This window comes from Electrona antarctica (genome assembly GCF_951216825.1).
Source record: "Electrona antarctica genome assembly, chromosome: 5".
Classification (NCBI taxonomy): Eukaryota; Metazoa; Chordata; class Actinopteri; order Myctophiformes; family Myctophidae; genus Electrona; species Electrona antarctica.
The window spans coordinates 45,284,291-45,296,790 of NC_136810.1; the positions used below are offsets into that span (position 1 = coordinate 45,284,291).

The following is a 12,500-nucleotide window of genomic DNA, read 5'->3' on the forward strand; positions in this document are numbered from 1 at the left end:
AAACCACAATGGTTGTGAGTGTAACTTATACATACAGTGAGTATACAGCAGCCTCGCTCAGTGCAGTCTATATCTGACTGTGAAATACTGTCTAGCCTCCCCGCATGTTGGCGCACGTGCACACACAATTCAATTCAACTCAACTCAAAGGGCTTTATTGGCATGAGAAAACATACGCTTACATTGCCAAACGCAAAAAGTGGAACAATACAATCAAAACAAAGTTAATGTACAATTGAATGTCCAAATATCCAGTAAATCTATGTACCGCGCCGCACACACGCACGCACGCACGCACGCACGCACGCACGCACACGCACACGCACACGCACACGCACACGCACACACCAATCTCATTCTTCTCTCTTACTGTGTTGAGTCGAATCAAATTTACATCTGAATGAGAGGTTTTGTGTGAAACGACAGGAGTTATTGTGAAGACAAATAGTGGAGTGATCAATAACATGTAGCAGTAGTGGTGTTGTAATGTAGGAGACCTCTCAATGTGTCCTCTGATGATGTATACACTCTCTGTCTATGTCTCTCTCTCATGCCCCCCCCCTCTCTCTCTCTCTCTCCCTGTCTGTCTGTCTGTCTATGTCTCTCTCTCATGCTCCCCCCTCTCTCTCCCTCCCTCCCTGTCTGTCTATGTCTCTCTCTCATGCTCCCCCCTCTCTCTCCCTGTCTGTCTGTCTGTCTCTCATGCTCCCCCCTCTCTCTCCCTGTCTGTCTGTCTGTCTCTCATGCTCCCCCCGCCCCTCTCTCTCCCTGTCTGTCTGTCTGTCTGTCTGTCTGTCTGTCTGTCTGTCTGTCTGTCTGTCTGTCTGTCTGTCTATGTCTCTCTCTCATGCTCCCCCCTCTCTCTCCCTGTCTGTCTGTCTGTCTGTCTGTCTGTCTATGTCTCTCTCTCATGCTCCCCCCTCTCTCTCCCTGTCTGTCTGTCTGTCTGTCTGTCTGTCTGTCTGTCTGTCTGTCTGTCTATGTCTCTCTCTCATGCTCCCCCCTCTCTCTCTCCCTGTCTGTCTGTCTGTCTGTCTATGTCTCTCTCTCATGCTCCCCCCCCTCTCTCTCTCTCCCTGTCTGTCTGTCTATGTCTCTCTCTCATGCTCCCCCCTCTCTCTCTCTCTCCCTGTCTGTCTGTCTATGTCTCTCTCTCATGCTCCCCCCTCTCTCTCTCACTGTCTGTCTATCTGTCTGTCTGTCTCCTGCTGGTTCAATCTCCCAGTAAATGATAATGAACCCCTATCTGTCTCAGTATGTCTCGGACTCACTGGCGCCCCACACAACCTAGCCGACTTTGAGGTGTGTGTGTGTGTGTGTGTGTGTGTGTGTGTGTGTGTGTGTGTGTGTGTGTGTGTGTGTGTGTGTGTGTGTGTGTGTGTGTGTGTGTGTGTGTGTGTGTGTGTGTGTGTGTGTGTGTGTGTGTGTGTGTGTGTGTGTGTGTGTGTGTGTGTGTGTGAGAGAGAGAGAGATCCATATGAGGCACCCACCCCACACACACACACACACACACACGTGCGCACACACACTGTCTCCCCCACAGCTATTCAGACGGGATTAGGACACCCTTGTGATGGCCTTTGAGGCAAAGGGAGATAGGAATCTGGTGTGTGTGTGTGTGTGTGTGTGTGTGTGTGTGTGTGTGTGTGTGTGTGTGTGTGTGTGTGTGTGTGTGTGTGTGTGTGTGTGTGTGTGTGTGTGTGTGTGTGTGTGTGTGTGTGTGTGTGTGTGTGTGTGTGTGTGTGTGTGTGTGTGTGTGTGTGTGTGTGTGTGTGTGTCGGAGTGTCATGGATGTATGATTGAAGATGTTATTAGCCCCGTGTTCCCCTTGCAGTGTGTGTGTGTGTGTGTGTGTGTGTGTGTGTGTGTGTGTGTGTTCGTGTGTGTGTGTGTGGGTGGAGACATGTGCGCAGGCATGGGTGCATGCGATCATGTGTGTGTTTTAAGGACTCTGTTCCCGCAAGTCAATAACAAAAATGCGAAAAGACACTGATCATGTCCTCCACAAACGTGTGTGTGTGTGTGTGTGTACGGCACCATGTGGTGTGTGCGTGTGGGCGACCTGGGCAGCGGTCCTGTGTGGCACGACGTCGATAAGGACGACAGGCAGGGGATGTCACGGTCAGGGGTGTGTGTGTGTGTGTGCGCGACGCCCACCTTTCATCTGGTCCGGCACAGTGGGTGCCATGATGTCACTCACACATGCTTTAAATAGATGCAAGCGCGCACGCACACACGCACGCACACGCACACACACAACACAAGGGGAGAGAGAGATAGTTGAATGGAGGGAGCGGTGCGAGTTAAAGACCTACAGTACATGCGATGGACAAAGGGACGGACGGACGGATGGATGTGGGTGGAGGGCAGGTTCATGCCTACAGCCCTGGTGTGTGTGTGTGTGTGTGTGTTGGGGTGCGGGGCGACGACGACCACAAGCAATTACCGGTTGGGACAGACATGGCACTGAGAGGGCTAGAGGAGAACAGGGGAGGACAAAACCTGACAGGGGAGAGAGAGCATATGCAGGAAGGGAGAGGAAGGAGAGAGTGTGGTTGGTTGCCATCTCTGTGAAAGAGTGAGCAAGGCACACATTCTAGAGAAAAGAATGCATCCACACTAGGCTGGTAATTCAGCCTGACGGCGTGTCGCGGGTTCGAGTCCCAATCCTGACGACCTTTGCTGCGTGTCTTCCCCCCCCATCTCTCTCCCCATTTCCTGTCAAAACTACTGTGGATCTATCAATAAAGGCAAAAAGCCTTTATTGATAGATCCACCGGTAGAATGTTTGAGATGTGTGTGCTTTCCTGTTGGATCCTATGGGCAGTATTATGCGTGTCTTAAGTACCAGGTCTTATTACTTAACTTAAGACCTGGAGGCGTGATCAATGCCATTTGGCTATTCTGAGTGGCCAAACAGCATTGACCACGCCTCCAGGTCTTAAGTTAAGTCATAAGACCTGGTACTTAAGACACGCATAATACTGCCCTATGTCTGCTGTCTAACCAATGACCATACCATCTCTCTTGTTTGCAGAGGAGGGCATCAATGTCTAATCATATACCATGTCTCTTCTTCTCCTGTTTGCAGAGGAGGGCATCAATGTCTAATCATATACCATGTCTCTTCTTCTCCTGTTTGCAGAGGAGGGCATCAATCACGAGTGCAAGCTGTGTAACCAGATGTTTGACTCACCTGCCAAGCTGCTCTGCCACCTGATAGAGCACAGCTTCGAGGGCATGGGAGGTACCTTCAAGTGCCCCGTCTGCTTCACAGGTATGAGACAACAACTGCACACCCAAAAATCTACACTGTGTCGCACAATTCAACACCACCGTTGCCAGGAAAAGAATGGATGGACCATTTACGTTTCACGCAAATTGCTCAAAAATCCAGGCAGAAAATCAGATATAAATGTTTTTCAAACTTCTCAAAATGGCGGAATATCTGGGGACGGAGCTTACTGGTCAAAGTAACCGATGTGTTCCACATGAGTCAAGGAAACAAGTGCCTTGAATTTTGGCCAAAACGAGGCATGAGTTATGCCTGTTCAAAAGTTTCATTTTCAAAGAATTGGTATAGCCTATAGACTGGTTTCAGTGCTATTTATCATGCCCCTCTACCATACTGTAAAGTTTCATAAGCATATGACGCTGCATCTATGTATTAGGGGCAGAATAAGAATTTTCACAAAACATAAATTTTCATTGACTCATAAAAACTTTTTTCACTTTTTTTTCAATTTACTTCTGATTTTTGTCCGTATATGTCCAAAGTTCAAGTGCATTTTCATCAAATATCCTGGGAGGAGATAGATTTTGAACTGATTTTCATATAATTCAAAATGGCGGGTGATCTAAGGGTCAGAGGTCAAAAGTAAGAGCACAAAAGTTGTTCGGCATGAGGAGACGCATATGTGTATCGAGGTTTCATTGCCGACGGTCAAACGGTTCATGAGCTATATGCGCGTTCAAAGTTTGCATTTTTCAATTGAGTGCTATAGTGTGACCCTTTAGTCAATGGTTGTGGGCTTCGCATCCTCACCGTTTGGCATGGCCCTCTACCATATTGCTAAGTTTCGCGAAAACTGACCGAAGGAGAAGAAAAAACTGACAAACAATAAAAACAATTGGCCCCTTAAAAATGTAAAAATTCATCAATGAGATCAATATAAATCGAAAGTCTCTAGTACCTCTAGTCTTGAGCAAATCAAATATGATTAAGTAAAAATAAACTTTTTCTCATTCAGTAGTCATTCTGTTGTGAAAACAGACTTGGAAAAGAGTATAGGCTATTTATTGATTGATTGAATACTGTATTAACAGGCTTTGGGCCAAGCCCCTATAGGGCCTAGGCTTGTTTCCATTGTGGTACCGTATAATATCGGAAATCGGTATCGGCAGATATATGACCATAATTTCATAATCGTTGCACCCCCACTCTCAAACCTTTCTGAGGAAAATAACAAGATAGTGAAGGCCTAAAACCCATGCTCTGTGCATCTGCCTTCATCACCTGTTTCAGCCGAAACGATAAACCAAGCCAGCAAACTCCGTCTATCTCAGTCTCTTTCTATCCCCACATGCTCTCTCTCTTCCATGACCTCCGTCTGCTCTCTGTTTCTCTCTCTCTGTCTCTATGTCTCTCTCTGCCTCTCTCTGCCTCTCTCTGTCTCTCTCTGTCTCTCTCTCTCTTCCATGACCTCCGTCTGCTCTCTGTCTCTCTCTCTCTGTCTCTATGTCTCTCTCTGTCTCTGTCTCTCTCTCTCTGCCTCTCTCTGCCTCTCTCTGTCTCTATGTCTCTCTCTGCCTCTCTCTGCCTCTCTCTGTCTCTCTCTGTCTCTCTCTGTCTCTCTCTCTCTTCCATGACCTCCGTCTGCTCTCTGTCTCTCTCTCTCTATGTCTCTCTCTGTCTCTGTCTCTCTCTCGCTCTCTCTCTCTCTCGCTCTCTCTCTCTCTGTCTCTGTCTCTCTGTCTCTCTGTCTCTCTCTCTCTCTCTCTCTCTCTCTCTCTCTCTCTCTCTCTCTGTTGGTTGTAGAGTGTGTGGTGTGTGTTGTGCCTCCTCCCCCTCAGGTACACAGCGCGCTACTTTAACCCATTCAGGCCAGACGTCGAAATTTAAAAAAATAAGTTTTCTAAATCATGACAATTTTCTGAAAGATTTGAGGCACATTTTAACGATTTTTCAAAAATGGCAGACCTACAAGCTCATAGCGCGCCACTCGGTGGCGCGCTATGAGCTTGTAGATCTGCTATTTTTCAATAGCTAAATTATAACAATGTATGTAACCACCAAAAGGGGTTCCCGCTCAAAATGGGTTAAACTTTAACTCTATTCCTTGGTGGCTTATGAATTAGTAAGACAGGCAGCGCTCCTTTGGGGAGGCTTAATAATTCAACACACGCACACACGTGCACGTGCACGAGAACGAGAACGCAACACAGCCAACCCAAAGTTTACTGAAACAAAGACGACGGAGAGAGAGAGAGAAAATGCAACACGCAACTGTGAAGCGGAAGTAAAAAAAAAAAAGTAAAGAGAAGAGGATAATTTATTGATAAATATCACAAGGTCTGCTGAGGATGCTTGTGCAGATTTCTCTTCATCCTTCTTCCTGCACCCACTTTTCACTGTGTACTCTCTCTCTCTCTCTCTCTCTCTCTCTCTCTCTCTCTCTCTCTCTCTTCATATCTATCTCTCCATATCTATATCCTGTCAGCTCCATATTGCTTTTTGTGTGAGTGTATACTTGTGTGTGTTTACGGTTCTTGACAGGCATCAAGTGTTTATTTACTGTGTTTGTGTTTGTGCGTGCGTGCGTGCGTGTGTTTGCGTGCGTGCGTGTGTGCGTGCGTGCGTGCGTGCGTGCGTGCGTGCGTGCGTGCGTGCGTGCGTGCGTGCGTGCGTGCGTGCACGTTCACAATTTGATCTGTGTGTGTGTGTGTACATAGGACTATAGTCTATAGGACAAGTGATACAATCACACAACAAACAGGAAGTGCCCTTAAACGTCTGCTGTAAGATCTCCTCTCAAAATGCAATTTTGTTTTCCTCCTATGGATTACTATGGATTATCAGCCCATGGAGACTTAAATTCATGGATATCTTTTTATTTTTGTTGCATTCTCTAAGACAATAATTGTATGGTTCCTGCCGCGATGCGACACTATTTTCAACAGATTTTAATACATTTTATACATTTGAAAACTTGAAATGAGACATTCGGCACAATGAGCACTTTTATTTTTTGGCAATTTAATTAGGCCCTACATTTTGAATTCCGAACATGTACTACTGCAGTATTGATACTTTTACTTAAAACATTAAGACAGCTAAAAGGGCACTTTCTGTGTATGTTTGCCTCCACTGATGGTTGTGTTCTGCTGGCTCCTCCCTCAGTGTTTGATGGTTGTGTTCTACTGGCTCCTTCCCTCAGTGTTTGATGGTTGTGTTCTGCTGGCTCCTTCCCTCAGTGTTTGATGGTTGTGTTCTGTCCTGTTCCTTCCCTCAGTGTTTGATGGTTGTGTTCTGTCCTGTTCCTTCCCTCAGTGTTTGATGGTTGTGTTCTGTCCTGCTCCTTCCCTCAGTGTTTGATGGTTGTGTTCTGCTGGCTCCTTCCCTCAGTGTTTGATGGTTGTGTTCTGCTGGCTCCTTCCCTCAGTGTTTGATGGTTGTGTTCTGTCCTGCTCCTTCCCTCAGTGTTTGATGGTTGTGTTCTGTCCTGCTCCTTCCCTCAGTGTTTGATGGTTGTGTTCTGTCCTGGTCCTTCCCTCAGTGTTTGATGGTTGTGTTCTGTCCTGCTCCTTCCCTCAGTGTTTGATGGTTGTGTTCTGTCCTGCTCCTCCCCTCAGTGTTTGATGGTTGTGTTCTGTCCTGCTCCTTCCCTCAGTGTTTGATGGTTGTGTTCTGTCCTGGTCCTTCCCTCAGTGTTTGATGGTTGTGTTCTGTCCTGCTCCTTCCCTCAGTGTTCGTCCAAGCCAACAAGCTCCAGCAACACATCTTCGCTGTCCACGGGCAGGAGGACAAGATCTACGACTGTTCACAGTGTCCCCAGAAGTTCTTCTTCCAGACCGAGTTACAGGTCGGTGGCCATGATTACTGTCTCTGTTGTTTTGATGTTGTTGTCTTTCTATCTACCGTTCTATCATTCTGTCTACAGCAGTGGTTTTGATGTTGTTCTATCTATGGTTCTATCATTCTGTCTACAGCAGTGGTTTTGATGTTGTTCTATCTATGGTTCTATCATTCTGTCAGTGGTTTTCAACCTTTTTCATATCAAGGAATATTTTGATTTTGTTGGATAAGATGATGTTTACAATTCCATGCTGTATTGATGTGGTAGGCTACCATAGGAGAGATAACAGGCAAACGTTGATCAAATTAACAATCATTCTACATTTTCTAATTGTGTAGACTTCTTGTGAATTAATTCATACAGATGTTTAACAATAATGTAACTTGTCTTGAGAGCGTAAAATGAATCCAAATGGACCCTCACACTCTTAAAGATCTATAAGGGTCCATTTGGTTACCAACTCTCCATCATTTAGCTGGGGACCACCTTGAACCCCCTCAAGGACCACTGGTCTACCGTACCAGCTCTGATATTCAGCTAGTTGTTTCATCGTTATGTTGTTGCTATTTATTTTATTTGTTTGTGACATACTGTAGGGTTTCAGGGTTTTCGGAAGTTTAGTTGATTTACTTTTAGCCTTAGCCTCAAAAAAATGAAAAGGGAAGGATGAAAGAATGCATGAAAGATCAGATGGGTGGAAAAACTGAACAAAGTATACAAAAACACATTTTACATGAAGTTAAATCTTGTTTACGCTATAGTTTCAGCTTTAGATACGTTTGCATTGTTCATCTTGATTTTTAGTTTTAGCTAACAACAGGATTTTCTCCCTTTTTTAGTTAGTTTTAGTCTTAACCCTAATAACCCTGACGTGAACTATGATGAACATTAATAACGTTCTAATTAATTTGAGTTGAAACTCGCCTGGACATCAATGGAAGCTAGCCGTGCTAATGGGCATACGTGTGAGTGTCCGTATGGTCAGTGACCATTAGACTATACCCCATACTGGAGTATCTGTCATGATGGCTCTTAAAGACTGGACCCCCCTCCCTCCATCTCTGCCTCCCATTCATCCATCTCTAGCTCCTTGCTGTTCGCAGGAAACCTTGTATGTTCAAAACAACGTTAATAGCATGTGTGTCCCATGAGTGGATAGTTGTTATTTAGTCTCAAAGCTCTTGGCGTCTTCACAAGAGTGTGAAGACGCCCTGAATGACCATACCAGGTCTGTAACTCCTCTGAGAGACGTTTGAGAACCACTAGTGACAATTATTGACTCCTAATGTGCCATAGTGTCGTAGTAAATCAGTGTCATACCTATTCTGAAGAAAACCTGGAGACTTAATTGACATTCAGTAATTGGGCGTCAATGATAAAAATAAGAACATATTAACATTGTAATATTTGCTCACGGACAAGACCACATTTTTGCCACGGACACACATGTCCATATATTTCATTTCAACCTTTATTTAGTTCTCGGAGAACACACTGAGGGCTGGGGGAGGAGACAAAGGAAAAACAAAACATAGATGAATACAATAAATTAATAAAGGAACATTTCATCACATAGTGAATCAACATCAATTTACCAACGTTGATATATCCAATTGAAAGAGAAGGAAGAGAGTTGTACTTTAGTGAGGGGGCAGAGCTAGTGGAGACATCAAATAATCTTGAGAGCGTGTATGATAAGAAATAGTTTGTAGTTTTAAAAGAGAGTATATACATGTTGATGACCCCTGCTCCCCCCTGTTCAGCCTTCCTTCCATTTGTCCCCCTCCCATAAAGAGAGTATATACATGTTGATGACCCCTGCTCCCCCCTGTTCAGCCTTCCTTCCATTTGTCCCCCTCCCATAAAGAGAGTATACATGTTGATGACCCCTGCTCCCCCCTGTTCAGCTCCTTCCATTTGTCCCCCTCCCATAAAGAGAGTATATACATGTTGATGACCCCTGCTCCCCCCTGTTCAGCTCCTTCCATTTGTCCCCCTCCCATAAAGCCCACCCTAGATCTCTTTCTCCCTCGACCCATGCCCATCTTCTTTCCGCATACGCCCCTCCGTCCCAATCCGTCCATCTCTCCTCATGCCCTCCTGGCTGGCAGGGTTCTGGCATCATTCCGGTCATTAGGGTCCTGACACATCTGTGTGTGTGTGCGTGCGTGTGTGTGTGGTGAAAGGGTATAACTCACCCACGGCGGGTGGGTCCGTTGGCCAGGTGGGGTCAGTTCTGCGATGCTGTGTTTCTCGCTGTCTCTTCGTTTGCAGTCATCCTTCCCGTAAGACCCCCCCCCCCCTCCTCCTCCTCCTCCCCCACACCCCGCTACTATACTCTTCAAGTTGAGGTCACTGCGTTCCATCCTTAATATACACTATCTCTATTCCATTGTAACTCCAAAGCAATATTGCCTAATCAAAGTTGGTGTTGTGCCTTCATATATTGTCAAATACTTGCATGAGAAGGGGAGAGGTGGTGGAGTTATAGTTGCTTTAGCAGACAGTTTGAGGCACTGATTTACATCTTATCGCTTGTCTCTCTGTTTCCATTTCACTCTGTTCCTTTATTTCTCAACTTGTTTTGCATTCATACGAGATATAACATTGTGCCGTATATCACATAATGGCTCCTAATTGATCCATTTGTTATTAAATGAACAAAGAGTTTACCATGCATGACGGCATACGGTATCATAATCCATGCTAATGTCCATGCAATAATAAGGAAGAGAAAGAACATCCGCACACTCGTTTCTAGAGCTCCGAGACTTACTTTATTTAGAGGCAACAAATTGCAACGTTTCGACTTCCAGCACCTGGCCTAAATATAGGCATTGAGATGTGTTTGTGCACACAGTCTTCTCTGTGAACCATACAATAATAAGGCCACAGAACCTACATCCTCCAAACTGTTCCGAACCACTGGCTAAATAACGTGCACGCATGCGCGTGCGCACGCACACAGGCACGCACAGTACGAGGCAGTGATGCAGGGCCCGGAGGTGGTGGGCATATGGCCGGTCAGTCCATTTAACAGCGGGGCGACTGCTGGACCCTGTCGGTCACTGTCCACACACATGTGCACGCACGCACACACTCGCACACGCTCCCACACGTACACACAGATCCCTGACAGAGAGATAAACACCAGTCTATGGCACAGCATGGATGCAACCACCCACCACCCACCACCCACCACCCCACCGACTCCAGACGCACGCACACACACACACACACACACACACACACACACACACACACACACACACACACACACACACACCGTCATGTCATCCATCCTCCTCTCCTCCTTTCCTACACTCTCCATCCTTTCTTCATTGAATTTGGTCAGAATGTACTGAGAGAGTATAGCCCATTGAGATGCATCATCTCATTTTAGAGGGGGGGGGGGGGGGGGGGGCGGGACTATACAGTACACATAAGTAAAACATTACATACAGTACAAATACACAATTTGTATACAAATACGCATAGGTAAAACATTATGCAATGCAAATACACAATACACACACATACAGGCACACAGTTAAGGCCTTATGTACCACGAGGCACAACGTGGATAGGTAACAGGTAACAGGCACAGTATAGCTTGCTCACCATCTCCCACCCACACCCCCAGCCCCTAAACTCATTTTAAACCAATGGAATGGAGAAAAGTACTGTGACCTGTGTCAAAGTTACAGTAGAACTAAACGTAAATACAAGCTGTATTAGCTTGTTTTTCGAGATGTGAATACAGGGAGGTACAGGAGAGGTAACAGATCTGCGTGGAAGCGGAAGGTTGTTCCAGTCAGATGGAGCTTTGTATAGTGGAATGACCTGCATCCAGATTGAGAACATATTCTTTGGGGAACAGAGTATTGACGTTGTGTATGTCTAAGTGGATATGGTGTTGTGAATAGTTCCAGGGATTGTTTCAAGTGTGAAGGACAGTTGAAGTGCATGGACACATTCAAAAAGGAATGCTGTAGGTAGTGATGCTGCCTTCTTGCCTTAGGCTACAGCCAATTAAGTGAACTATACAAAGAATTGTGGTGTGTATAGGGAGTACATTAAGAGGCTTGAGATGAATATCAGTGGTGTTTTGATATACAATTGTCAGTCTACAATGGGAAGTAGAACTACAAATTATTGTTTTTCCTCACTTCAAAAGAGAAAGTTTTTTTTAACAGTAAGATCTATATGAATTGATAGTGTGAGTGTGATACCGATGCATTTAAATGAGTCTCTCCATGTTGGAACCATCTTCAAAATGAATCAATAAATCAGTAGAACCGAGGTTACTATTACTGGGACCATACAACACATCATATTTGAAAACTAAGTTAACTATTTAGTTAAAGGAAGAACTTTGTACTTGAATCTGTATTATACGTGAGTGCACTGCAGGGGCGAAAATATTGACGGTGCAACCGGTGCGATGCACCGAGGCCCAGCGCCCCCTAGGGGCCCATGAAGGGGAAGAAAAAGAGAAAAAAAGATTCAGGACGACGGTGAAAGCCTGGTTTCAGGGGCTATCGGTCGCAGGAAGAGTAACACCAAGGATTCGTCAGTGATGTCACCGACTGACTGGTTCATAAACAGCTTCAAGCCCATACTACTTCCGTGTTGCATAACCCTATCCTTCTTGGTATCTTTACCACCTTGTTTCAACGTGTGTGTCACTGTGTTCATGCGCTGCCTGTCAGCAGGACAACAAGCTCAGCTGTAGACTATTCTGTCACGTTCCGTCGCGCTAATGAAACACTAGATGGGACGTCATGTCAGCACTATCAGAAGATGTAACCCAGGTAAAGTAATCTGTCAAAAAAGGAATAGCTGCCGTCTTGCTTTAGGCCGCAGCCAATCAATCCATGCGGGGCATCAATACAACACAGCTGCTCATTGTTTACATTCTCACAATATTCATCATATAGTTTTGTATCAAAGATGCTTGTTCTGTCAATGTGTGGGTGTTTGTATGCGCGCTCGCGCACATGCATACGCGCATTCGTACGCATTTTTCAGCATCGGTGCACCTGATTCTTGGAATGTCTTGCAACAAGAACTCAAACTTAATACCCTGACATCAATTGGTCATTTTAGGAATTTACTCAATAACCGTCCATCACCTGTATGTTGCTGTTTTAACTGATTGCTGAATATATAATTGTATTAACGGTTTGTTGTAACTTAATTGTTGTTGTATTACTGTTTTTTTGTATGTAATCTCGGCATCATTGTAAATGAGGGGTTCCCTCAATGGTCTCTCCGAGAATTTAAATAAAGGTTGAATGAATGAATGAATTTGCCCGCAAACATGTACGTACCGGTATACTGCATGTTTGCGAGTGCACGCATGCGCACGCGTGTGTGTGCGTGTGTGTGTGCAACTGTGCGTGTGTGCGTGCGAGTGTGACC

At 45.4% G+C, this 12,500-nt stretch overlaps 1 protein-coding gene across 2 annotated transcripts in view; it reads left to right on the top strand.

Moving 5' to 3' along the window:
* Nucleotides 1-12,500, top strand: part of znf423 (zinc finger protein 423) — a 185,651-nt gene that overhangs the window by 144,264 nt on the left and 28,887 nt on the right. For both annotated transcript variants that reach the window (XM_079501668.1, XM_079501669.1), the window contains 2 exons: nucleotides 3,146-3,277; nucleotides 6,967-7,082. In XM_079501668.1, coding sequence (XP_079357794.1) covers nucleotides 3,146-3,277; nucleotides 6,967-7,082 — 248 coding nt within the window. The remainder of the gene's footprint in view (nucleotides 1-3,145; nucleotides 3,278-6,966; nucleotides 7,083-12,500) is intronic.